The following is a 27,957-nucleotide window of genomic DNA, read 5'->3' on the forward strand; positions in this document are numbered from 1 at the left end:
GACCTCGAGTGTCACTAGGTTGCGCTTCGCGAACCGTTGTGACGCCTCTCGCATTTAGCGCAGGATGCACGAGTTGGTCCGATGATGAATAGGGGGTGCGTGGGATCGTCGCGTCATGTCGCCACGCGATTCCACATATCTCGCGAATCTTGATTACGGGCGCAATTACGAGACAATGCGCGCTCGCGCAACGGATAAGCGCCACGATCTCCTTGCGGAGTGGACGGGGCGGCACTCTCTTAAACGCGCTAACAGCTCGCTATGCGAGGATTCGTCCGGGCCCCTCGCCCCATCCGCGGCTCTCGGCGTCCACTATAATTTGCGAATGAAATGATAACTATAGCGTTGTCAGCGGGAGGAAACGCTAAAAGCATCGTTCAGTACCTACTTACCGGCGATGTCCTTCACCTGCGACCTCGCGCGAATTAACATCCTGCCGAGGTTTCCTGGAAACTCGCGCGCCTCGGCCTTCCCGCACACGCTCGCGCATCGGGGTGTAATTCGCCCGATAAATCAACGGTGCGTTCTGAAGTTTCATTTGCTCGCTTGCCGTGTTAATCTCTCGGTTCGATTCAACGCGAGAGCACTTCTCTCCTTTTTCCTCTTCTTATTTCGTAACTGATGTTGATTAACTTTGCTATTTTACGTCCTTTCATGAGATTTATTAGTAACTTTGTACAAGAAGCCTAGAAAGTACTCTCGTGCAAAGGAACACGCTCCGTGAACCAAACTTGATTTCTCAACTCGACAGAAACGTTGGCATAAAAGAATCTTTTCAATGATGATTGCCTGTCGGACCATCAAGTGGCCAGGATTGGACAAATATTTTCGCATGCTCGTCAGGTCACTTGAAAGCCGCATTATTTCGAAATGTAGGTTTTGCCAGCCTAGTCGGGTAGTTAGATGATCGCGCGCTTTCCATCGAGCGTTCTCGTTAAACGGCCGACAATGGGTCTAACTAAACGCGTCAACAGCCGCGGTCCATGAATCTTCGTGCGCGAGAACAGGTCGTCCCACCAGCCGGAGGGAAAGTAGGAAAGGGTTATAGGATTAACAGCAACTCACAATTACGACGATAGTCACTCGCCACGTCCGTCCGTCTCGTCGAGACATTAACGTTAACGTTGCATCACAAACAACCGTACCGGTGAAATTTCGATGTATTAATTATTATTCTCTCGCCGCGCTCGTAGACCATTTTAATATTTTAACCCTTTGCCTGTAAACGTTTTTATGGCACCTTTATCTTGTAAACGGGGGTCATTTACGTCCACCTCATTAAAAAATAGGTTAAACTGTTTTAAAAAATCTGAAACAATTCGTATAGTTATATTGACTCTTCTATTTTGTAAATCAATCGGAAAACCAAGTAAAAAATAGTTTGTTTAAACAATGTGTTTATGTAAACAAAGTAAAACACGGAAAACGTACTATTTTGTTTAAAAAATTCTAATTTGGGGACAAATTATCGAAATAAAAAAAATCAAACGGGAAATTAAAGCGTAAGGATAATACTTTCAATAAAAAAATATTGCAATATGGCACAATAAAAAAAAGTTTAATTTTTGAGCATGAAAAAAGCATTTTTAAAACATTTGTTTAAGCATGCAAATACAAGTATTTTACAAGAAAATCAATACTTTTTTATTTTAATGTTATTTTATTCACAAAAATAGTTTGAGTAAAGAATATTTACATATAAAAATTGTTGATATGAAAAAAAATAATTATTAAAATAATTATGTTTTACTGCTAAAAAAGTGTACTTACACTAAAGATTTTGTCTTGAAACTTATTTTCTAATAATATATATTACAAATCTTTGTAAAAAATGTAAAAAGAGTTGATGAAAAAGTCACTCACCTACACACTTGGTATACGTTAACTGTAAACGAGGGTTGTTTACGTCCAGACGCAATTCGATCTGCTTGCTGTACTGGCTGTATGTGGACTAAGCTTACTAAACTTGGGGAGTGTGTACACTGTCTGGATACAATTTTACACGACACAGTCCAAGGCGGCTCCCTCCCTCCGTTTTTAAGGTACCGAAGATAGTCGCTTTCGGCCGGACGCAAACGACCCCCGTTTACAGGCAAAGGGTTAATATTAAGATCATAAGCAGTCAAACGGTCACGTCTACTTGCGGAAAGAAGAAAGTCTTATACGCGTATCGGCACGTGTCTCTTCTCTGGTTCTTACTTCTTGCAAAGCAAGTCCTCCATTATGAGTGACGCGATTAAATATTAGTCTGAGAACACACGAAATTTCGAAACGTTACGGTGTACGTGACACCCGATAGTTTATCGAGCGCGTGGTACCAGACATCTGTATTAAACGCGCGCGGCTTATCGCGCGCAAATATTCCCGATCTGGAGGCGGAAGCGTCGGAAAGAGAGACGGGGAGAAAAGCTGCGCGAGAGGGAGGAGGAGATCGATCGGTAGGGAGAAAAGAGGACTCGCGAACGTTTATTTGTCGCTCGTAATAACATCGTACTTGTTATTCACGACACGAAACGTTACCCGCGAGTGCCTTGCGGTGCAGTGGAAACGCCGCTCATGCAACGGACCTCCGGCTTCCTCGTGGCACCCGGCGCGCGTTTATTTCGATGGAAGCATTCGCGACCCCTTCCTCCTTTTCTCCCTTCCGCCTCGGTAAGTAAATGATATCTACGCTGTCCCACCTTTTGGAATGCCATAAACAAGAATTCGCCCGATAATGTATTTGAAAGCCGCGTACGTTTTATTTCAAGCCGGCGAGAGAGAGAGAGAGAGAGAGAGAGAGAGACGATCCCCTTTTTATTCGCGCGCGCGCGCGGCGCCGGGTATCTTCCCGGATTGTATAACCGCGCGCCGGGGGAAAAAATGTATGCGCAAATATATTTCGACGGTCGTGCCTTGCCTTTATGCGCTGCCTGCTTTGCCTGCCTGCCTGCCTGCTTGGCTGGCTGCTTGCCTGCCAGCCAGCCAGCCTGCCAGCCAGCTTGCCTGCTTGCCTGCCTGCCTGCCACGGTGGATATGAATTTTCGTGCAGCATGGTCGTGCACGTGTATTCCCACCGTCGACCGCCCGTATTCTCCTTGACGTTGCACGGCTCCAGTGGTGCTCACCTCGCGATGCCATACCGGTCCTCACGGTATTGCATACCGTATGCATCGGGGTAACTCTTGTAACGTTGAAGCGAGGCGGCGATCGTCGTCGCATTACCCGCGGCGAGTGGAAACGCATTGCGGATACGCGCCGCAGTAATCGCCCGTCGGCTTTCTTAATTTCCCATGCTGGTTAAACTCGTCGGTGTGCTGCCGTCGCCACCGCCGGAAAAACTGCCTGCGCGAATTACGAAAAGAATGAAAACGAGAAGCGGAAAAGTGTGTTCGCCATCCGTGAAGCAATCGCGCAGGCGCTCGCGCGCTCTCTCGCAGCCTCGTAATTAAAAGCGCGTTGCTTCACATTGTATCTCGCGCGGCGGTTTGCATATCGGCGCGCGTCTTAATTAACGGACGAAAAACGATGTTGCGCCTGTTCACCACTTACGCGTGTCATTACGGCGTAACGGATCCGTCGGCGGATCTTACCCCGTCCCTCTCTTCCCATGGATGTCGGCTTTCTCCTGTGCAACTAGTTACGGGATATTATCCGCATAATCGCACCATGAAATGCGCTTTTATACGCTGCGAGCGGTTTTACGCAGCGGGGGTAATCTCCCGACGTATGTATAAAGCAAATTAATTATTTGCCCGTTCGCAGTTTCCCGCGCGCGCATTGCGAAGCACTGACGGATTCGCGTGCGAGTGCGGGAAGAGATTCGCGAGGAAGAGCTTAATTCCCGACTTCGGAGGAAGAGAAGGCAGGATAGACCGGGATGAGCTTATGCGGTACGTGTGAATTGCTGACACTCGTGCTGTAATACACATCTCATTCGCGTAATTAACTGCTTGATGTGCAGCTACATCGGCCGAACGAACGAAAAACCATTCATAATGCTCACTCGCCACTCGACGATTACTCATGCGCGATACATATCACATGAGTTTTAAGAGGAGGAAAGCTAGAGAGAGGGATAGAGAAAACCGACTGCATCACATTCGGTCATCAGACGGGAAAATGAGGGCCAACGGCTTTGGATCTAAGACCTGGCCTGAGCGATCGGAGATACCAACGAACGAAAGCGGTGATTGGCCTGGGCTCCTTTCAGTTGAACGGTCGGTTCTTGGTGAACGACCTAAATCGCTCATAAACGATTTCCAAAACGTAAAAAAGATGATTGAACATCAAATTTACATCTTCCACACGCGTGCAACACGGGCTCTCGAGATGTGCATTTACTCTCTGAATGCATTCTTAGGTTCGTTTGCCGGTGTTGCATGTGGACGCTCGCGATACAGTTATTCAATTAAGCTGACAAAATGATGACTCTATTTCTATTTGACGTAAGCTATTAAGGGGGGAGCCTGCTTTAGAACGCTGAAAATAAGGTATATTTTACGAATTGTTTTTGGAGAAACTATACAGCGGATCATTATAAAACTTTGATGCATTTATTAGTACATGTTTAAAGATAAAAAAATTATTTTTTTATTTGAATATATCGCTTGTAGAGGTCGTCCTGGAGAAATCTTAGTGCAGCCGCGTCGCCGGCATTGCAAATTGGTGAGCATTCTCCTGCCTCAAAATTTCGTCTAAACTGAAAAATTGAAATATGTTCTCGTTATCTATGAATCCCCATCGTCGATGAACCAAAGAGAGAAGAAAAAAGTTGAAAAGTGCCAAAATGGTGGAGCTTAGAACACAAAAGTACGATTTTTAGGCAAAGTTTTTGAACTTTTTCATGCAAAAATAATTGTTTAACTTAATGTTTTTATGAATATTAAAGGTTCATCGACGATGGGAATTCATAAATAACAAGAAAATATTTCAATTTTTCAGTTTGGATGAAATTTGGAGGCAGGAGAATGCTCACCAATTTACAATGCCGGCTGCACTAAGATGCCTCCAGGACGACCTCTACAGGCGATATATTCAAATCAAAAAATAATTTTTTTATCTTTAAACATGTACTAATAAATGCATCAAAGTTTTATAATGATCCACTGTATAGTTTCTCCAAAAAAATTCGTAAAATTATACCTTATTTTCAACGTTCTAAAGCAGGCTCCCCCCTTAAGTATATATGCCAGATTACGTCAATGTCTTGCGAAATATCAGCGGAGAACGGAGATTCGAAGCATATTTAGACATTTGGATCCAAGCAAACTGTATGTAATCACACGCTTCAAATTAATTCAGGATAATTTAAGATACTCGGCTATTAATGCATCCTTTGCTGATTGCAAGTATTATTGCCGCTACCTGTTTATCATCATCATCATCATCATCACGCTTATTACAGTTACGAATGTTCTCCGTCTGTCTTTCCCATTCGTAACCAAATGTACTCGAGGAAGATCAAAGGACGTCAGAATTCATGAGCCGCGTAAACTCCTCTCCTGCGCTGGCGTAAATTATAAGCCGCGTTTCCGGCATGACGCATTTCGCCCCAGGTACAACCCGCTGTTTGCGCTTTCGCGAGTGTCCGCGTACCCGTACAACATCGATTTTCCGCGATCGGGCGGTCACCCGGTGTTCGCGCTGAACGGACGCGCGCGATCGTGAATAATTCAATCTCCGTTTGCCGAGAAGCACCGGGTGGACGTTAGGAGCGCATTAATGCGGTCTACTAACGAGTGCAGGTTAATCTGGCATACTCGCACTGACAGGCTCAACGTGCCGTAAAACGGGAGGCACGATGCCATCGTCGCCGTCGTCTTTTTACCCTGGAGAGGCCGCGACGGACGTACGCGCGCGGTCGAGAGCCACGGAAAGAGAAAGGGAGAAAGAACGAACCGCTGGAGAAACGGCGGAAAGATTAAGAAAGAACAAGACACGGCAATGGTAGAGACAAAGAGGAGGCGAAGCATGTGGGGCAGATCGCGGCCAAAGGGAAAAGGGAGTCGCACACGGAACGGCGGGAGGGAGGACGAGGAGGAGGACCGTGCGGCAGGAAGGAGTGAGGAAAGAGAGTGAGGAGCAGATTGAGGTTGATAGGAAAGAAAATCGCGCTCGCACCGGCGTCTCGTTAGCTTGTTAACTTGCACGCAACCTTGCACCTTCGGCTCAAGTACCGGATACACGGGCCGGGCTCTCCTCTTTTCCCTCGCGCAAAACGCGCCGCTCCCTTGTGCCCTCCCCTCGCACTCCGTGTACCGTACACCCACCAGCGTGGAACTCTGTTCTCTCGATCCCTCTCCCGAGTTCCTCGGTGTTCTTCTCTCGCTCGCGACCGGTCCGTCAACGCTTTCTGCATGATGCTGCTCGTTCGAGAAACTCGCGGGGACATTGCGTTCCTTCGCTCCTCGCGCTTCCTCGGTCTTTTGCCGAGGTTGCTGATCGTTCCTCGAGAAAAACTCGGTAAAAAAATAGAGAAAAAGAAAAACTTGGTAAGACGCTTTTTCTCGAGCGTTAGTTGTTGGATCTCCGTGTCTCTGTTCCTGTCGTCGACCGAGGAGGCGATGCACAAGCCGTCACGGACCCCGATGCCTCTCCATCTCCCTGGCGAAGTACTCTCGTTCTCTTCTGGTAACGGCGAGCGAATGGTATTAGCCGACGGAGTTCTCGGAGAGAGAAAAGTTGGACCGGAAAGTAAGGGATAAGGGAATGGGACGGCGAGCGCGCACGCGGAAATCGGGAGCACGGTTCGTTGAATTATTTCTCTCCATTGGATATTGACATTCATTTGTGTCGGCCGTGAGTTTGCCGGCTGCGAGAACGGAGACGTAAGTCGGCGAATTGCATTACGCTCTCTCGAGACGTGGCAGAGAGGCTGGATCTGTTGTCTATCAAGATGTTTTCGCATTCCTCCGGGTTGTCCGTAAGCACTTTTTCGGCGTCTCGCGAATCAGGAGAATAGTCTTAAACGAGATACGTGAGACATAAAACGATATGGGGAGTCTAAGGAAGCTGGCTGTTACTTGGAACTTTTGCGTAAAACGTGATTCAAGTTGAGTATCGGTTTTATGATTCCACGAATTGCCGTTTCCAGAGTTACCGTTTGCATAATTTATTATCACTTAACATTCATAGCCGGTGAATTTTTGTTTATTACGACTCGAAGCGAACGTTGATTCATCAAGTCCTAGTCGCGATCAATTAAAATTCGCTTCGGGGCTTCCTGTGCCGCGGAACTCTCCGAGGACTATAAATCCTTCCGAAGGAGGAATGCGCCTAGAATTGTTGAATAATCATGAAGTCGGAAACACCTGAGATCATTTATCGAATAATTATCGAACGCTGCCCCAGTTTAGGTGGAGATTTAACGAGTCGTCCGTTGCGCGACAGCGTTATATCAATTAAATGCACGCGGCATGTCCTGGCTTATCGCGCGATCGCGCCGTGGGCCGCTCCGGGCGTACGTGTGATTGCACCGCGTGCCTGTTTATCTAAAAAATTCATAGCGCTAGTGATAGCGCGGCGCATCGACGAGATAAGACGAGATTCATCGATAATTTTGCAATGAGCATTTTTGTCTGGGCGTCAACCCTCTCTATGCTAAGTCATCGCGGCGGTAGCAATCACTATTGCTAGACCAGCGATACCGATCAAGCTCCACCGACGATATTAATTATTAGAGCAGCGCGATGCGATGCGATGCGATGCGCCGCCAATCTCAACGATGAGCTTTTCTCCGCTGCGCCGCTATCTCCGTAATTCATCTCCTTCCCGTGCCCGTATCGTCCGAGGCACACACGGAACCACGTGAAATTTAAGGCGCCATATCTCCGGCGGGGCCCCGATTCGAGATGCAATCGCATGGCCGCGTCGGCGCGTCCGCTTTTGGTCGTCGTCAGTGGCATTTAATTAAAGAAAAAGAAGCAGGAGGCAGAAACGAGCGGCAAATCTCGGAAAGGTCGTCGTTACGTCGCGGCGCATTAGCCCCGAGTGGCGCGTTTAATTACCGCTGCGACGTTACGTCGCCGGCGTAAACCGGCCTTAATGTCGGGTCCACGTTCAGGTGGAACACGGGCTAACAGTGTGGCCGTGTACCTCCGCTGTACCTTCGCATCTCTAATACGAGAGTTCGACCCGACCTCTTCGGAATTTTATCAGTCACCGAATTTTCTATTCCGTACATACCTACGACGTGTATTGTGCTATGTACTTCTTTGCATACCTATCCGGAGTCACCATCAAGTTACTATTCGGACAACCGTGTGACCATCGGTTAACGGCCGATTTAGCTTATCAAACCCCTTAGCGTTCCCGATAAATAACTAAAAACCATTACAATCAAAAAGAGAGAGTTTGCACTTCATTACTACTGTACTATCATATCTGATTTATAAAATTCTTGATGTACATAAACTTTATGCAGTTTGCGATGGCGTGGTGCGATTGCTCTGAGATGATTTTAGACAGCACATGATACAGCAGCGTGAATGTGGCTTAAGAATTAACGAGCGCGGGGAGGGATCTCGGCTTTCCGCGGTGGGCGAGACGCTCGAGGAAGAGACGAAAACTCGAGGGCACGTAAGACAGAGGAGCTCGGCGTTTCTTGTCATACCGTTGGAAGGAAGGAAGGCTGGATGGGCGCTAACCCGTCTCCCCACACCGTCCTCGTACTCACGGCAACCGGACGGCCGGGCAACCGGGAGAGAGCAAGGCATGCGAGCCTCCAGCAGGATCCAGCATATATATATATATATATATATCTGGTTCGGGAAGGAGTGTTCCTCTTGTCGAAGCGTTCGGCATGGGACGCTACCGACCGCAAGATCGGCTCGATCGGTCTCTCGACGTTCTATTCAATTGCGTACGTGACACAAAGGACGAAACGCGAACGGGAGGAGGTGAGGTGTTCTTCTGGTTCTCCCTCGGTCTCCCCTTCATCCACCTTCCGCGAGTTCTCTCGCAGTTCCAGTTGTTCCGCGGATCGGCGGCGATCCCCGACCCTGCGGAAACGCGCGATCGAGAAAGAGTCGCCCGCGGCCCCGTGCATCGCGCACCGATTTCAATACGGTCTCGGCCATGGCGCTATTTTCTCTGTATACAATTACGTCGCAGTTTGCCGCGAAATGTCCGTCAAACTTTCTAACTGTGCGCAACTCTCGACATCGCGCTCGTTAAACGGCAATAGTGTCGATTTATTTACGCGCACTCGCGTTTTGTTCTTCGCGAACGGCTGCGGCTGACGGCGCGGACTGACTGCCTCTTTGAACTGCGTCGTCTGCGAAAAAGGCTGCGTACAAAATAAATAAATCGCGATGATGAATGATGTCCGGCGGAACTTCTCCGTTTTTCCGTTGGATTCTGCTCATCATCATTTTGCAACGTCCTTTCATCTCTTTGGAGCTTAACTTGAAGACTTGTTAAAAATTTCAGAAATATCTCTATATCAATATTTAATATTTATTAAATCGCAAGACACGAGAACAAAAGCAAAAGAGGATCCGCTCGATAGAGTCAATTATTCTTTGCGAATCAATTTGGCTCGCGATTTCCGCACGGCTTGAGTCAGCAGTTGGTACTTCGTTTTATTCAAGAAAGCAGAAACACGGAAACGATAACAAAAACGGAAGCATTTACGTGGATTCATTTTACGTTAGCCGTCGCCGTGTATTGATGCAGAGAATGTTCCGCGTCTTTTGAATTTCTCGATATCGTTTCATTCTCGAGATCCCTGGGACCGCGGTCTCAGCCAACACGCCCAGACGGAAGTACGGTAATAAAACTACGGAGTTAAATGTTAACCGCGAGGGAAAAGTAACTCCCGAGCGCCGTTTCGTTGTAGAAACTTAAGCAGCCATCGGAATAGAAAAATTTCTTCGCGGAGTCGCCACGCGGAATATAAAGTATCTCAGAGAGTCGAGTGTTTCTTCTGCGGAACTGCCTCGATTGAGGATCCTATCGGCCCTCGGATCGATTCGATTTGCATCCGCTGGCGTTCTAGCGGCAGTAAAATATGCCGACGCGCAACGTCCGGCGCGGCCAAGCCGCCCTAAATTAAAGGAGACATCTTCACCGATGCCGATTTAGGATTCGTCGCTGTCGTTCCGCGAGATTCCGATTTCATCATCGCGCCGTGTAAGTCGCCGTAAACAAATCCGAAATTCCCATCGCGTTATCGAGGTCGGATTTATAGCGACGTAAAGTATAATTTAGTTAAAGCCGATACACACGGTCGCGCGAGCGACGGGACGAGCGAGCAAAAAGACGCCGCGCGTCCGTCGCCGCTCGCAAATCCCGAGGGCACTTTCCATACGAAATTTCATTATGGAAATCGCATTCCGATGCGGTCTTGGAAAAGTATCAAGCGTTCTTTTTTCGCGAGTAAGGGCCGCCGGTCACCAAATAAGGTAACCGTGTGCAGTCCGAGCGAACGGGGGAGGAAGGAACGACGAACACCGGCGCAGCGTCGAGCGCAAGTTTGATCGGCGCGGATAACGCGGAAGTTTTATCCACATACTTGGACAAAGGAGGGTCGCCCCGGCGAGGTTCTTTTACGTGGGATAACTCGCGCGCCACTTAATATCCACCCTCAATTTCCACTTATGAACTCGCTGGGACAATTTTCTGGACGCGCCGCCGTAAACAACATTTTTACAAGCCGGGGGCAGTCAGGGTCAGGATGTAGTCGTCGTCGCCGTCACCGTCGCCGTCGTCGTCGACGACGCTCGTCTCTTTTTCCCCGGGCATCCCGAGGGATTCTTGCGGGCCGCAAACCTGCACGAGAATTACGGCAATGGAATCTTCAACGATGCGTACCGATAAATCCGACGCGAGCGAGCGTCGAGCACGCGTATTAATCATTCCACGGAGTTTCTACTTATCATGATCAGCGTATAACTTAATTCCTACTTTAGCCGAGTGTTAAATCGCACGTCCGCGCGTCCGAGGCGCGAGAGGACATAGATCTCCTCTTCGTGTTGGCGTTCTTCGCCTTGCTGTGCAGTTGACTGTGAGCTTCTACTCGCCACCAAGCGAAATCGAGGAGCGTGTAATCAGATTTCTGGTAGCGGATGCTCGAAACTCGTATTTTCCGGGGAAACATTTTGACAATCGTAAAATTCTTGAAAACTCTTCATTTGAAATTTCTTGGCAAGAACGGCAATGATCGAAAATTACGTAAACCGATCACTCTGACTAAATCATGAAAGTTTTGAAAGTTCAAAGATCGCTCTGTTCTATAATCAGAAGATTGTAAATACTTGGGTGTACGTTTGCAGCTGACGTACTCGAATGATTATCGTTATTTCGGAGCACTCTTGTCGATAGTTCTCCACGGACGTATCGAGAGTCGAAAGAATACGCGGGTTTCGCCGCGGTTTCGGAATTTTTAAGTTTTCATTGTTTTGCGTACGTTTGCCGTCGCGCGTGACACGAAATCGGGCGGAGTGGTTGCGCTCGGGAATTTCGATCGTTCGCAGCTGTGCTCATTTTCTCAACAGCAGATGTTCTTCCCGCAAGGCTGCACTCGCGTGTAGGTTGCGAGGTTGCGCGCATGTATATCCCTCTTTTATGGTTATTTTACAGCTTGCAGAAATTTACGTCGCCGTGCGCGAGTGACGCGCGGATCCGTAAAAAAATTAGTATCGATATAAATACATTAGCCGCGTTGCGTACAACGCGTATTTTTCGACGAAACAACCGTCGTTGCAAGGACACGGCGACTGTTACCTTTTAATAGTGTCGCGTCTCGTTTGGGAACTTAAAGCAATTTAATTTGCATACGAAAGCACTTTGATCGCGCTCGAGTCAACAGTGTTGTACAAGTTCGGCTTAATTCTACATCTATTACCAGGATCCCTGGGTGTAATTAAAGTGACGAGACCGAGAACCTGCGCTTTTGTTTTTACAGTTACCTTTGACACGGGTTAAGAGTGTTTTTACTTAATTCCCTATTATGCGAATTTCAGCTTCTGCCTTTACTCAAATGTCTTGCTTTGCTTTGAATTTCTGACATTATTTGTAAGGATGCATTTTATTGAGAGGGAATAAGAGTACAAGTTGATTTCATTATTAAAGAATAGAATCAATCTTGTCGAAGAGACTATCAAAAGATTTTTATTTCTTCATATAATTAGATCAAAGAAAATATAAGAGATAATTAATAAGACAGTTGATGAAGAATTTCATTACGTTATATCATGTTATGTCTCGACATATGTATCTTTTTAAATAAAAATGTGAATTTAATCTCAGTGACAAACGTATTACTTGCATTGCGGATTTCGATAAATTAATGTGCATAATACAGATGAAATGAAGCAGATATGTCTTTAAAAAATATTTTAAAACTGAAAAAGTACATGAAAAGAGTTTAATCCATGCAACGGTGTCTCTGTAAGACGCGAGGTTTAATCTTCAACTGCCGGATCAATGTTTGATTGGATCAGCGCGATACATAACTGATCCTCCATAATCCCATCGATCCTCGCATACATTTGCGTTACATTACACGGGAAACCGAGGAACGTCTCACGGCGGTGGAACTTTTGGCAAAATAAAACACGTGGAAGAGCGCACAATTAACAAATACGACCACGGGTCTTACACGTGCGGAAAATTTCAAGAATGTTGCGCACCGGTGTACGGTGGAATGTCACAACGTAATTCCGACCGTGCTCTTCGGGAGCCCCATCGCAGTTGCAGTCTATGGGATACCCGTGGCACGAAATGGCAAGGCGCGACTGCGGCATCAGCGTGGTCTGAAAATGTCGAAAAGTTCGTCGGATTGTCAGCTGGCTTTAATGCGCAACGAAGCGTGTCAACGGGGTCCCGTGGTATTATTACGAAGTCTCTCCCGAGCCGCACTTGTAACCATACACGAGAGCCGGAATGGTCCGACACGCCCCGCGACTCTGCGAGCAGTTGCGCTTGCAAAGAGTTGATTAAAGTCACCGGTCGGTCGGTCGGTCGGTCGCTCGGTCGGTTGGTTGCAACTTGTATTTTCGACCTCTCACTCTCTATCCTGCTCCCTTCCCGCTCTGTACCCGAAGAGGTTGGATCCAATTCAATGTTCCGCGAAAGTGCTTTGTAATCGATCGAGCGCGCGGCTCTCTCGCCACGAAATGTTTCTTCCGCCAGTGTCAGTCTCGCGCGACAGGCAGATCCACCTCCGTCAATATTAGCGATGCTTGTTCGGGACGGAGCGACGCTTGCTTAATAAATCGAATTATCCGGCGTTCGCGTGGTTCGTTAAAAGTCCATTTATCCGGCGATCGGGCGTCGTAACGGGCGATCGTGAAATCACGGAATACCTTCTCCATCGTCGGGGGAGAGCCGAGACGTTCGTCAAAACTGACTTCATCATCGATGACGAGAAATCGACGCGTCTGCTTATGAGAGAGATCCATCCGGCGCGCTTCTGATTAATTGCGTTTGACGGGATAAACTGGACACTCGTTTGCCTGCATTGGCAACTGCGAGCGGTTCCGGACGGTTCATAAAGCGACTCGCGAATTACATTATACGTTTACCGTTGCCGAAACGTTGGCCTAATTACCATTTTCAGCGGGAGGTAATCAATTTCTGTTGCGTTGCACCGTTTCCAAAAGTTCGTAGAATGCGCCGGTACGTCGATCATAATAATTTGCCATTTCGAGGACCGTTTGGAGAATGATATATGGAATTATCGCGAGCCATTATATTAATGCACTCATGGTGTAGCGTTCTCTTTTCTTTTTTTCCTTTTTCTTCTTTATCAAGAGCAGTCATTAATCGAGTGCGCGAGATATGCGTGTCGCGCGTCGAGAATGGCGTACGCGCACAAAGGACGCGATATCCTTTGTGACGAAAGTAGGGGACGAAATTAATTGTCGGTCATTACCTGGAATACCATACCAGTGTTGCGCGCTTTAATGTCATTATTTTGCTTTTGCCTACATTTGCGAGTTCACGCACAAAGACTACAGATGATTTCTGCGAGTTATTATGATGTTACACGATATGCCCTCGCTTGCGCACGGTTGTACGCCAGGACGATGTATATGCAAGGGGGTAACCCGACTGTACCACGGTTCGCATAATCAGCAAGCCGCAGCGGCTACACGACGACGACGACGACGACGACGGCGACGGTCGGTGCGAGGATAGCGCACGTGTGAAATATGCATTCGCTCCGCGAGACAATGCGAGAGCGGGACACTAAATTCTCAATCGCGATAACCAAACTACGCGGCGGCATTCGCGTGTACACGCAATCGTACACGCGTATATAAAGTTCACAGTCGACAAGAAACGTCGTCCATAATTGAGGGTGTACGGCTATCACGCTCGACTTACATCGATCTTTCGTGACGTCGTCGGAATGCACGTCCAACGAGCACTCCTAGGCGTGAAAAATATGTATGCCAGAGTCGAGAGATTACTCGTCAAGTGCGTCTAAATCCGAAAGCGACACGATCGGAATCGTTCTCCGGAATTGCCCAAATTAATCACAATTAAGCGCAATTATGTCGCGCGACGCGGCACTCGCTTTCGCAGCGGCTGCGAAAGTCGCTGCGATTAATGCCGCTGGCAGCGCGAATTCTGATATGATCCAAGCACGTCGTGAGAGCGCCAGTCGATTTCGCAAACCTCGAGCGGCGCTCACGCGATCTGGAAACGATCCGCACGGCACGACTCGGCGCGACCTGCGATAAAACGCGGCTGCTCAATGATCCGAGGCAATTTGAATGGATCGTCGGTGTCGGTTCTAAACACGAGTTCGCGAAACGAGCTACGGACCACGGCAACGAAGACGACGAAATGACGAGACGCGAGGCAAAGTCGGCAACGTGTGCCGTTGCGGCGGGACACGGCACAAACGGAAATTCCGTTATACCGCGTAAAGCATTGGTGACCAGATTAGCGGATGGGGTTGGAGGAAGAAAGAGAGAGAGAGAAATACAGAGACGGAAAAAGCAACGTTGAAGGTTGGCGAGTACGCGGGCCGCATTCTCGGGCAGCTGCTTTAACTACTGCGTGAACGAGTTAGCGAGCTGCGAAACGTGTAGGAGCCGAGGCGGGCGTCGTTACGGCTATGGTCGGGACCAAAGAAGCGCGCGCGCGCGAGAGGAACAAGCCCGAGAGTGGGACTCGTCCGCGCACACCGCGCTTTATCGCTCCTAATTCATTATTTTCCGCGGTAAAGCACCGCCGACTTTATGCGCATTAAGATTCTTCCCTTGCCGGTCGTTTTATCGCGGAGCCCGTTACTTGGTGGTGCTTGTACTATCGACTCTCCCTTCCTCTCTTTCCCTTCACGGTCCCGTGTATTATTGCTCGGGCGCGCTGTTCCCGTCGCGTCGATTCAAACGCGGTATAAAGACGTCGGCCGTATCAATTTTATGCCCGCTCTTTAATTTCAGATTCCATCGGCCCGCTAATTTCTTCGTCGCTGCACTACCGGTCGCGGGCGAGCGCGAGCGCACGGTCTTGTCTTATTAAATTGGATAAACGAACAAAGTGGAACGGGTTTATAAATTCCTCGAGCGATCCCCATTATCTCTCAAAGCCTATAAAAATCGCCCCTGTCCAGCCCGTTACTTATCCTGACGAGATGAACACGCCTGATTCCGTTTTCTTTCGCCACTCTTATCCTAGCGCTTAGTAGGTGCACGTTTGTTGGGATATTCCGGACCATTGAAATCTCGCGATCTTCGCCCGTCCGTTCCTGTAATCTCTTCCTCCTTCGCCGTCGCCATCGCCAGCGCGCGAAGGCCTGTAGTGGTATCTCCGATTTTTCTCGGTACATTAAATTATACTCGAGGGGACTGGTTGACGGCCACGAGCCCGCCTTGACCAGGGGCTTTCAACGGGGAGCATAAGCGATGCAAAGAGTGTTTTACCCGTGATATGTTGTTAAGGACTCGTTAATTACAAAAGTGGCAGAACAGGATCGGCAGATAGGAACGTCGACTCGTTATCCGGCCTGGCGATGCCCGCTACCACTGCCACTCCTGATTTGCCGAACAACGATTAGGACTCGCCGCGACGTTCACCGTGATCCAGACCGATCTCGGTTCGTTCGCGTGCACGCAAATTGACTCGTTTATCTCATTTTGTTTTACCCGCGGAAAATGCACGATAAATAAAATATCAAATCCATGAGAACGATTAAAGTATAGATATGATCGCAGGCACTTGTGTCTTATTTTCTTCATATTAAATTACGCAGCATGTACGTTGCATTAAATAATCTACTTGTGAGAAATCTGCTGAGAGACTCTAATCCTTTTCTTTTGAGTCGGAGTCACGCTCGTACCCGAAAGTGAACTCGGAGCTGCTCCGAGTTACCTAACGTAACCGAACGAAAACGGCGCGTTACAACATGGTCGCAGCGAGGAATGAGTGTCGGATGACCTAATCGCGCGATGTCGATTGTTTGATTAGTCGATCGGAAATAATTTGTCGAGCCGTTCAAATGTCACGCACGTGAGACGATCGCCGATATTGCGCTGCGCTCTCCCGGAGAACGTCCGTCAAGACCGATCGGTCTATCTACATGCAAGGAGGCTTAGGCAAATGTTAGCGCGACTCGCGCATTCGCGTTGCCGACGAGCGCCGCTGAGTACAATGCGATTGCGAATTCCGCGCGTCATTATGCCAAACCGCAAAGTGCCCCGGCTGCATTACGGTATGTAGGGTGAGACTCGCTCTTCTTTCGCAGCGCTCGCATAATCGTTATCGTCCGCTCGGCTCCTGCCGTGACGGTTACCACGATATTTATGTTATTCCATGATAACGCAATGCAGGACACGTTATTCTGCGCGCATCGATCGGCTCGCTCGCACGCATTCGCTCGTTGCATTGATTACACGACGATTACGCGCAATCGCGAGGCATAACGCAATAATGCAATTCGCGAGCGTTTATGCCGAGCGTTTTCACGTAGCTCCAATTTGCCAGCGTGGCTCATTTAGCTCCTGCAGCTACCTGCAGCTTTCGCGTGCCAACGTCGCGATAAGATCAAAGGTTATGACTGATGAGATTTTTCTCGGCCTTTCTTACCGTGCGGTAGTAATTATTAATAATTTGCCTGATTGTTCCATGCTTTTTAAAATATTTATAAATTATGCTGGAATAACGCGAGGTTTTCTGCTAACCGCATCTGCCGCCAAACCGTCTCCTTTCTGTTAGCCTCAGGTAGTTATTGCTTATTCCCCGGATGTAACGGTAACAAGACGTGATGACAGTGCATACAGACGTGACTCGATTAACATAAAGTATTGTTTTGTTCTGGAGCTACCTCAGAAAATGGCGCACAAAGCCCGCATCGAAATGGTAGATTTAATTGTCATGCTGTGAGTATCGCGTACACCGCTTTGTCATTTTATTGCATTAACTGAAAGTGAGGAGATACGCTGCATACCGTTTGTAAATTCGCTTTAATGCGCCTTTGATATTTCTTTCGACAAGTGCGTTTGAAGAAAATAATAATTCGCTTCGGAAAAGATACCGTTTAGCTAAAACTGCGATGGGATACGAATACGCGATTTGAGTCAATGTGTCTTCTAAAATATTTCAGACGTTTGAGAAAGAAATTTCCGGAGCGGAAATGTTAAAGAAAGTTTTAAGTATTATAGGCTATGATTAGGGGGGGACAAGAGTAAAAATGAAACAAGAGGATTAAAAACATAAAAATAGAATATTTTATTATTCAGTCATAGAGTTTTTATTCTAAAATAATATCTTTTTCGTTGTCGAACATTTTGCGAAACGTGATAACCGCTTGCGAGGAAAGCTAAGGAGGACGACTCCACGTTTGTACATTACATCTCGAATATTTGTAGCAGCACTTCAGTTTCCTTGCACATAACGCGCACTTTGAATTCGACTGTCGCATTTCGGATATAAGATACGTTACGTAAAGTTTGTTTTATCCTTTAGTCCACCGAGACTCGTAATAATGTTGAAGATTTTAACCATAGTAAGATATGATTGAGCCATTTGTATGTATAAAATGCATAAACATATTGCCTATACATTATCATAAAAAATATATGTGCACAATTTAACTCGATACGAGTTTGTACATAAGAACAGAAGTGTTTATAGATGTGCGATTAAAGTTTCGTTTATTGATTCAATTTTCCACGATATCAATAGGACCGTCGAATTCAAACAGGGAGATTTCGCGTGGCATATAGATTACGTTCTCTTAAATTAATCATTAATCGACGGCAAGCAAACCTCGTTATACTATTGTCTCCGACTTTTCTGTCACTTGTTACAAAACGTAGCGCTCCCAAAAGTCGCACATATATAATATAAAGTCTCTCCATCGGGACGAAATAAATAAAGACTAAAGTAATACTTTACAATGTTCACGTCCAAAATTTTTCGTTATCACCGTGCAGCGTCAGCTTCTTGCCGCTGGTACACTCGTAAGCTCGTATTCCTGGATGAAACTCGTCATCAACCAGAGAAAGAGAGTAATCGGCGTAAAAATACAATTAAATATACATAATTATATTATAATTAGGAAGTGGTATCACTGTTGGCGCGCTGGCTTGAGCCAAGCTATCTGAACCGTCGAGTCGAGCTTCTCGACAGGTGCACTAGGTACTCGGCTCGAGATATCAAGCGACATTTTTATCATGGGAGTTGATGTCGTAGAGGCACGAACACGAGAGACAATCGCCGAAATTAAATGCATCGCTCTCCCGAGAAATCCAAGATTGCGGGGCTATTTGCACTACCGTCGACAAATAATGGCTGGTCTCGGCGCACGTACACACGTACACGAAATAACCAGGAGCGGCGAACTTTTAAGTACACACACGGCCGCACTACAGGCTGGTGGACCACCGGAAGTGCAACGGGTTGCACGCGCATCTCTTTCATTTCACGATCTCACATTCGCATTCCGCGTATACGCAACGCTGCAACTGACGTTAATCGCCGCACGTTCCGCGGGCCGGATGGCGTCGGTCCGGTCGTAATTCGCGACGCGGCCGGACGTTCTATTTACAACGAGTTTCAGCTGCACACCCCTCGTATCTTCCTCGTCAGCATCCACTGTAGATGTTGCTGCAGCAATTTACAGATCCTACGTGCCAGGCGCGCGTGGCACGCACGCCAGGTGCACGTTCCGCGAGAGAGCATCTTCTTTAAATATCATCTCACTCTTGTCACACACCGTCTATGTACACGTGGGCATCTCCGCCCGGCGCACGCTTCCATTTATACATTTATATAAATCCGCCCTTTCATTATATTTACACGCTCCGTAATGCCGTATTGCACCGTCCGGACGCGGCCGAGCGGGCGTACGAATCCTGCTGGCGAGGAGGAGGCGCGCCGTCCCGGCGTTCGTCATCGCGCTCCCGCGACACGCGAGAAATCTCACTGCACTCACTCACCGCGCGTGGACGAGAATTCGCACGCGCGGATCATATGTGGACGGACACGGTGCGCGGTCCACTGGACGTTCTGTTGTTGTGCTGCCGTCGGACCGGCGGCGGCTGCCTCGTCCTCTGCGTCGTGCTGCGCTGATTGTTCGGCACGTCCGGCAGCGCGAACCGCAGCTTCTCCCAGAAGAGCTTGTCACCCCACTGCAGATAAGTGTTGGTCTTCAAGTACAACCGTATGTCCGGATCGAGATCGCGCTGGTGCACGTCGCCGACCAGCACGAGGATCAATCTGCGCCTTCTGTCCCTTAGTACTTGGTGATGCGCCGACTTGAAATCGAAGCGACACCACTCGGATTTGATGAAATTCTCCGACAGCACCATTATCGTTCGGCGCGACGACTCCACCGCCTGCACGATGGTGTCGGCTATGAAGCTGCCGACCGGAAAGTCCCGATAGTGCAGGCACAGTTTGTACGAGGGATTGCCCATCTCGAGCACCGGCGCCAGCTCCTCGGCGACGAACGCCTCGTCCTTGGAGCTGTAGCTGACGAAGGCGTCGAACAACTTGTCGCGGTCGTCTCGGTCGACCTCTTGGTTCCGATAAAATATCCGCACGCCGAAGCGCGAGTGAAACCACACGCGCAGCTCATGGCGGAACACGAAGGCGAGCATGCACAGAAGTATGACGACCAGCGAGCTGGCCAGAGTCGCCACCAATAACGGCAGGTAATCCTGCAACACCTGCTTCTCGATGATGGTCTTCGTGTAGTTGTGGTGCGAGTCGTTGTCGACGCTGATTGCGTCCGTGCACACGCTCTCGTTGTCGGCGCGTTCGCGATCACTCGCCGTCATCGCGAAACCGAAATCGTCATCGGTGAACACCGCGTCGCCGAACGTCTCGAACTCCGTGATGTTGTAGACGCAGCGCAACGCGGATGCATCCGTGACGCGAACGCTCGGGTCGCGCGTCCACTCGCGGTAATTGCGCAGGTAATCGCACTCGCAGGACCAGGGATTGCCGGCAAGGCTGAGCTCGATGCTACCAGGCAGGGACCATATCGCCAGGGTCGTCAAACGGTTGTTCTGCAGCCGGAGAACCCGCAGGGAGCGCAGCGGCGCGAACGTGTCGTTGCCAATCGTGGCGATGTGGTTGCGTTGCAGATGCAGCTGGTGCAGCGCATCCAGCCCCTCGAACTCGTGGCCGCGCAGCTCGCGTATCCTGTTGTCCTGCAGGTGCAGGTCCTCGAGGTCGCGCAGCCCGTTGAATGACCTGTTCTGCACGATCTCGATGTTCGACGAGTTCAGGAACAGCACCTTGAGCTTCTTGCGGCCGATGAACGCGTGGCTGGACACGACGCGCAGGTCGTTGCCGTCCAGGTAGAGGCGCGTGGCGTCCATCGGAATCTGCTCGGGCAGCCGGTTGACATGGCCGCCATTGGAACAGTCCACCACGTTCGCCGACCATGATTGGTCGTGGTAACACGTGCAGTTTTGCGGACACGTCATCTCGCAGTCGCAGGCGTCAAAGTCGCAGCAGTGGCACAGGGCGAAACAGTGGGTGTCGTACTTGCAGAGGAACTGCGAGTGCGATGCCTCGACCAGCGGCACGAACGCGTGCTCGCGATCGTACAAGAGTTTGCAGTAGATACTTTCGAGGTCCATCACGCGCGGCTGTACGCGCGTCTGATTCTGCCGGTTGACGCGCTGCAGCCATTCCATCGTACAGTCACACAGATACTGATTGTCACCGATGTAGAATTCAGGTAGCGGCTTCTCGGGCGGTACCGCGCTGATACGAAGCGCGTAAGGCTCCAAGTTTCGTATCTGGTTTCCCTTCAGGTCGACGCGCGTCAGATTCGGCTTCTTGAAGAACGAATAGCTCTGCACCTTGGAGATGAGGTTGTCGTTGAGGAACAGCAGTTCGACGCTCATCGGGATCGCGTTGCCGGTGATCTCGGTGAGTTTATTCTCGCTCGCGTCGAAGGTGCTCAGCTGCAGCTGCGCCTCGATCTCGAAGTAGTTGCCTAACTCGCGGATTTCGTTCGAATGTATATCCAGCCACTGCAACCCGGTCGGTATCATCGCGTAATCGAACCACTTGAGCTTGTTATCGCTGACGTTCAGCCAAACGAGGTTCGGTAGATTGGTGAAGAGACCGGCGATGTCGGTCAGCTGATTGCCGTCGAGGCGTATCGCTTGCAGATTCAGGTTCTCGTCGAAGGTGCCAGGCTCGATGTACTGTATGCGGTTCCGCGAGAGGTTCAGGATCTTCAGCTCCTTGATACGATCGAAGACGCCCTTCGTGAGATTACCGATGTGATTTTCGGTCAGGCGAAGCCCGTACAATTGCGCCACGTGGTCGAAGGTGCCGCTCGGTATCTCGGAGATAAGGTTCTCGCCGAGGTCGAGGGTGCGCAGGAGGGGAGTGGCTTTCAACGCATCCGGCACTGATGTCAGTCGATTACCGTTAAGATGTAAGTCCTGTAGGGACGAAGCGTTTCTTAGGGAACCCGGGTGAATCGTGTGCAACCGGTTGTTGTCCAACGAGAGGAGACTGAGCACATAAAGACCGCTGAGCGTAGTGGCATCTATGACGGTCAACTGGTTGTCGCTGAGCAACAACGTGTGCAAGTTGTAAAGTGCGGAGAACGTGTTCTCCGGCAGAGTTTCCAGTAGGTTCTCTTGCAGCCGCAGAATCTGTAGACTGTAGAGATCGCGGAAAACGGTTGAATCGAGCCGCGCGATACGATTGCTCGAGAGATCCAGCACCACTAAACGCACCAAACCACCGAACGTAGCGGCGTTCACCCATTCTGCCGTTAACTCGTTATGCGAGAGATCGAGAACCAGCAACTGCGTCAGCTCACTGAACAACCCGGGCGGCAGAACACTCAGCGTGTTGTTCCTCAGGTGGATCTCTTGTATGTCCCTGGCGTCACTGAAGAGCTCCGGCGGCAGGCTGGCGAGCCGGTTGTCGGCGAGTCTCAAGATGGCCAGCGAGGAGAGGCCCTCAAACGCGCGGTCCGCCATGAAGCCGATGGCGTTGCACCGCAGGTCCAGGCTGTGCAACCTCGTCAGACCGGAAAACGCCGCGCTCGGCAGCGACTCGACGCTGTTGTTGCTGAGATCCAGCTCCCTGAGATTCGTCAAGCATCTCGCCACGGCGTTGAAGTGGAAACTCGTAATGTCCCTGAGTCGGTTTCTCGTCAGATTCAGGATCTCCAGGTTGACCAGGGGGCAAAGCGCACCCTCTGGTATGTTCCACATATTGTTTTCACCAAGATCAAGCTTCTCCAGCTGCCGAAGCTCGTCGGTGAACGCTCCGGCGGAAACGTCGAGCGCCATTGCCGACCAATCGGTGTTGTGGGTCCGCACGGTGAGATTCCGCAGCTCCCTCAGGCCCTTGAACGCGTCGTCCGATAAATTGCCGATCTTGCAGTACTCGATCACGAGCTCGCGCAACTCGACCAGCGGCCTGAAGCTCCCGGCGCTCAGGGAACTCTGGTAGAATAGCGCGTCGCTGCATTCCAGCCGCAGGCGCACCGTGTGCTGCGGCTGTATCACGCTGAAATTGGTGTTTTCCAGCTCGCTGTTGATAGTGCGGAGACGGCACACGAGCGACACGTCGTCCTCGGCGTCGCCGGTCGTCACCCACTTGCACTCGTCCGGTGCTTTGTACCTGAGCGCCTTGCTCAGCGACGCGCCGAGGACACCGAATATCGTGCCCAGCAGTATGGCGAAGAAAGCAGGACTACCCCGCATCGTTTCGCCGCGTGATTAACGTTCCATCAACGTGGTCCCCGTGGGCCCCCCCTCCTCCACTCTTTAATTCCACCTGTAACGCCGCTGCGTCTCGCGAAACCGGCGTCGATCCATTTAAACCACCAGTCCTCGGTCGCCGCCGATTTACCTCACGTCATCCATATCACACTCGCCTCTCCTCGTCGCGTTCGATAATCGACAATCCTCTCACGACTCGCCTTGCGATCCTGGCGGTTTCATCCTCGACGATTCGTCTTCGGACGAGCGACGTGCGCGCTAACGGGACGGAACGACGCGCGCGCACTCGCCCGCTCGCGCGTACAAAAGCAAACGTGACAAAGAGTGCGAGGGAGAAAGAGAGAGAAGGTGTGCGGGTTCAGCGACCCCCAAGATTATCGCCTTCAACGGTGAGAAAAATCTCGTGGACGACGAAAAGTCACCGCGGCGGATATGGTACGCGCGCGCGTGGCACGGCTCCGGTAGGGCCCACGGTTCTTCCAGGACTGGTTGGCGGAGTCGTAAGGCCCTGGCGGGCTCCGTTACCCTCCTCCCGCCGCCTATCCTCCGGCTGCCACCTTCCTTACCCACCGCTCACCACTCCTCAGCCGTCCTTCCTTCTCCCACTTTGTTCCTCGCCTTCTCTTCGTCTTCGTCCTCGTCTTTATCGTCATCGTCCTCATCATCGTCATCGTCGTCGTCGGCCACGTTCACGTACCCAGGTCCAGACGTTCTGGCAAGCCTATAAAAACAAGACAGGTACACTCTCCTCCGGGTCCTTACAGTGGCTCCTCTGCATCTGCAGCCTCCTCCGTCCACCACGTTCTTATTTCCTTGTCTCTCCTCTCTCCGTTTTTTCCGTCGCGCGTCTCTCTCTCTTCCTTCTCGTCTCTTTCTCTTCTGTTCCTTGTGCATCGCTCCCCACATCTCGTGTTCCCCTCATCGTTCCTTCTCTCTCTTTCTGCCAGGCTCTCTCGCCATCGATCTTTCCCTCTTCTCCTCTCTTCCTCTCTATTCTTTCGTCGTATTGCTGTTCGATCCATCCGCGAAACCTCGCCGCGCCGTCATCTGTTCTCACATCGTTTCTACGATTCTGTCACGTAGAATGAGACCTCGAAAAAGAATGTTTGCCCGATGCCTTTGTGCGAATTCCGTTTATGTTCGTATTCCAGTTGTCTCGCGCTTAGCAAATACTTTTTGTAGATTTCCGTCGCGTTCTCTCTCCGTTTCGCGTGGTCATCAGCTTACGATAAAAACGCATGTCGCGTCGGTTTACGAATTAATTTTTGCACATTATTACTTACGCGTTGCAACATGCGCTCGTGTGATTTATCGTTTATTTCATCCAAAATATTTTATCACGTTTGTCGAGAAAATTAAGTTTCTTCATTCATATCCATACATCATAGCATGCCAATCTTTATACAAAATTTGAGTTCCGGACATTTTTATCCTATTAAGTGTGAAACGAGTGGATGCATTGTGCTCAGAATTGTGTACAATGCCACGTCAAGTGGTCGCTTACCAGGAAGTCCGTCTTTCAGAAAATAGTGTTTAGCAGTTTGGCCTTCCATCGTTGAAAAGTGATTTGTTACCTTTACCTGCTCAAAGTAGAGTTCCCCATTGGCAAAGGGTCCTTTAGATACATCATCATCGTTTACATCAGCGATCCAACAGTTTTCATTCATCGGAATTTAAATGACCATAAACAGCATTCGCATTGAACTGGAACTTGATGATCATCAGCGATTATAAATGATCGCATCATTTATTATATAGAATTATGTCGATTTGCATTAACAAATTAACAGTTACGATACGTGAGCTTAATTATTGAAATAATAATCAGATAATTTATACAGCAGAATTAAATGCGTAAACTGGAAATAGATACGTATCTAATTATTTTTAAATATTTGTATTACATTATCGTTTAATTTATTTGAGGAAGTAGAGGTACACAGAACATTATATTAATGTTTGAAAAATATTTGTATATAATGTATACCGTGCGTACACGTACTTGACAGGGCAATCTACGTGACTTCTGACTTTTGGCTTTTAACTTTCTCTCGCGAGATTGGTTATTATGCACAAGAAGAGCACGATTATCGTATCTACCGAAAGAGCAGAAAAATACGTATATCATATTTCTCAATGTCTTATAAATTTACGTCGGTTGAAAATAATCTGCGTATACCATAAAATGCATTTCAGGATAAATATATCCCTATACTCTTTTCACATCGAGACGTGTGCAATAATTTACTCGCAAAGAACAGTAAAATATTTGAAATTCCGTTTTCGCTGTTGTTATCGCCGTTAATGTGAGTAGACTATCGATTTCACAATTAAGTACGTGTTTTGCCATGTCCATTGATCGTTGTTACGAGTGCCTTACCAAGGCCGCGAGGCTTAAATCAGTATTATATTTCACTCTTCCGCCGGTTTCCTCTCACTCTGGTAATTGCCAGCAGTGAACTGCATTTTAGCCGTCTAAAAGCGGCTGTAATATTATTCCCAAGTGTCCGATGTTTTGCGGATTAACCATGTATCATGCGCTGTAAAACGAAACTGCAACCTGCTAACTACCTCGATTATCCGGAGAGTCATTCGCGCCATACTTTCTCATTAAACAGATATCTCGAGTTCTTCCGGGAAAGAGTTGCTTCATTCGCCGAGATTATTTCCGTCGGCTTCCATTGGGTACGTAATTTTTGGCCGGTATTACGTTCGCCAATTACGGTAGCCGCACAAACAGACGATACAGATATATCGTATCGAGCACCTTATCGCCTCGCCCGTAATCGTGATTTAATCCGCTAAAAGCGCGGGATTATGCCGATCACTTTTAATTCGCGGGGCATTTCGTTACGGGCGCTGAATTTATGAGGTGAGTGTACTTCTAATTATCCATCGCGACGTGAAATTTGCGAATCGGATTTAATCCGGTGCCTCGATGGCCCTTATACGCGAAGATTAAACATCGTCATCCTTAATCCTAACGACTTGGACATTCCATTATCGGCAAGTACATAAATTCCACTTTTAATCTCGCGGCAGCCGGTCCCATGCCGATAAAGGCAATTTCTACAATTTTACGGGGCCCATGAGCACCGTGAACGCTTCTTTTTTGTCAGGTTTGATTAGCGACGCGATGTGAATGGACCTTAAGCAGGAGGATGCCCGAATGGCTGCGCCGCTGAAAGGTGGCTAGTTGGCGGCAGGGATCGGCGAAAGCGGTCAGTGATCGCTGGGGCCTCGTGCCCGGGCCCCTCGTTGCTCACGATCGGGCACCACTCCGGCACCTCCTATCCCTTCACCCTGCCTCCTCATCATCCAGTCCGTATCCCTCCCTTCTTCCACCGTCCTCTCACAAGACTCCCCACTGCTGTCGCTCCTGCGGGGCCTAGTCTCCTTTCAACGGTGCACAGGTGACGGAGCATTCCTTTAAATCTAATCAACTACCGAACCGTGCGTCGTTATGTACGGGGTGTTTTCAAATACAAGGTTCATTTAGAACCCCAAGGGTTCTTCCCTCTAATCTAACGAGGCAATTTGTAGCGCCTTCAAACGTGGGTCCAGCTGTGCGCCTTGCGCCTTGGTGGTCACGAATGTTGAAATTTGCTCAAGTAATTATTGGTATCACAGCCAAAGTTTGCATAAATAGACATCTTCATTTTACGTAAATTGATTTTTATCGTGTTGTATTAATTTATTTTAAAATTTTATTATTAATAAATGAACGATAATAAATCTAAGGATGATAGCTAAACTTTAGTGTCAAATTTTATAAATTTTCTTTTTAAATACTTGTTTTTTGATGACACGCGTACATGTACATCGGTACACCCTATACATGTCCCCGCACGAACGCACTCGGGTGCCTTTATGTTATCGAGACACGCAATGATAATCGGCGATCGGTAATAGTACTCTGTCATCGCGCATCCAGAAATTACGCAATCAGATTGAGGATCGTGAGCTCGTTTCGGATCCGCTGTTTTCCCGGCCGCGTTGATTTAGCTTGGGCGCGATGCTCATTAGCTTCGAGCAAGGAAATCAATCAAAGGCGTTCGGATTGTTATACGCAATAGCGTACGAAACTACCGGATTCCGATCGTCGGCCCACTCGTCGCTTGATAAAGACAGATGCGCGCTAGCCAGTGGATGTTTAACTGTGTAATTCCGTTGTTACGTAATAATGACTGTGGCAGTGCACGGGCTATCTTCACGGTATGCGCTAATCGTAAAAATTATTGATTGATAGATGACTTTTCCTCTCTCTTTCTCTCTCCAAAGCTGCCTTGAACGAGGCGGGATTAAGATTTGACGTTATGTATTCTGATTGAATAAGAAGACATAATAGAGCTACGCAAATTATGCGTGAGTGACAGGACTATACACCTACCCACAGGGCGCGATTTTCCCATAAGCGTATCTTGCGATTATCGTTTCGGAGAGAATAGATGAACTCTCGCAATAAAGACGATCTTATCAAAGTTGACATTTTATTGTAATCCATTGTAAAGCATCTGTATGTGTGTATAATTGTTTCTGATTGTTCCTTGTCTGAAGAATGCTCGGCAAAATGCTCGTTAAATCAATATATACATTTTTTATGTATCGTATAAATTCATATACATTGCTTGTATTGGGTCATTAAGTATGAAACTTTACAAATAGAACATAAACTTTTGCATTTTTTGGCACATGGACACGATTTATTTTCAATCGAAGTATGCGCCCATGTTATCTACACACTTCTGTCATTTTAGTGGTAGTTGGTCTATGCCTCTACTATAGAAGCCAGGAGTACGGGAATCGATGA

At 48.6% G+C, this 27,957-nt stretch overlaps 2 protein-coding genes across 2 annotated transcripts in view; one reads left to right on the top strand and one right to left on the bottom strand.

Moving 5' to 3' along the window:
- Positions 1–27,957, top strand: part of LOC105282940 (lysine-specific histone demethylase 1A) — a 106,541-nt gene that overhangs the window by 35,637 nt on the left and 42,947 nt on the right. The gene's annotated exons all lie outside the window — the stretch shown is intronic.
- On the bottom strand, positions 17,646–27,844 carry LOC105282937 (toll-like receptor Tollo). Its single transcript, XM_011345282.3, has one exon. It carries the CDS (start codon positions 23,127–23,129, stop codon positions 19,407–19,409), a length of 3,723 nt encoding a protein of 1,240 aa, XP_011343584.1. The 5' UTR covers positions 23,130–27,844; the 3' UTR covers positions 17,646–19,406.

Source organism: Ooceraea biroi, chromosome 11, assembly GCF_003672135.1.
Source record: "Ooceraea biroi isolate clonal line C1 chromosome 11, Obir_v5.4, whole genome shotgun sequence".
Classification (NCBI taxonomy): domain Eukaryota; kingdom Metazoa; phylum Arthropoda; class Insecta; order Hymenoptera; family Formicidae; genus Ooceraea; species Ooceraea biroi.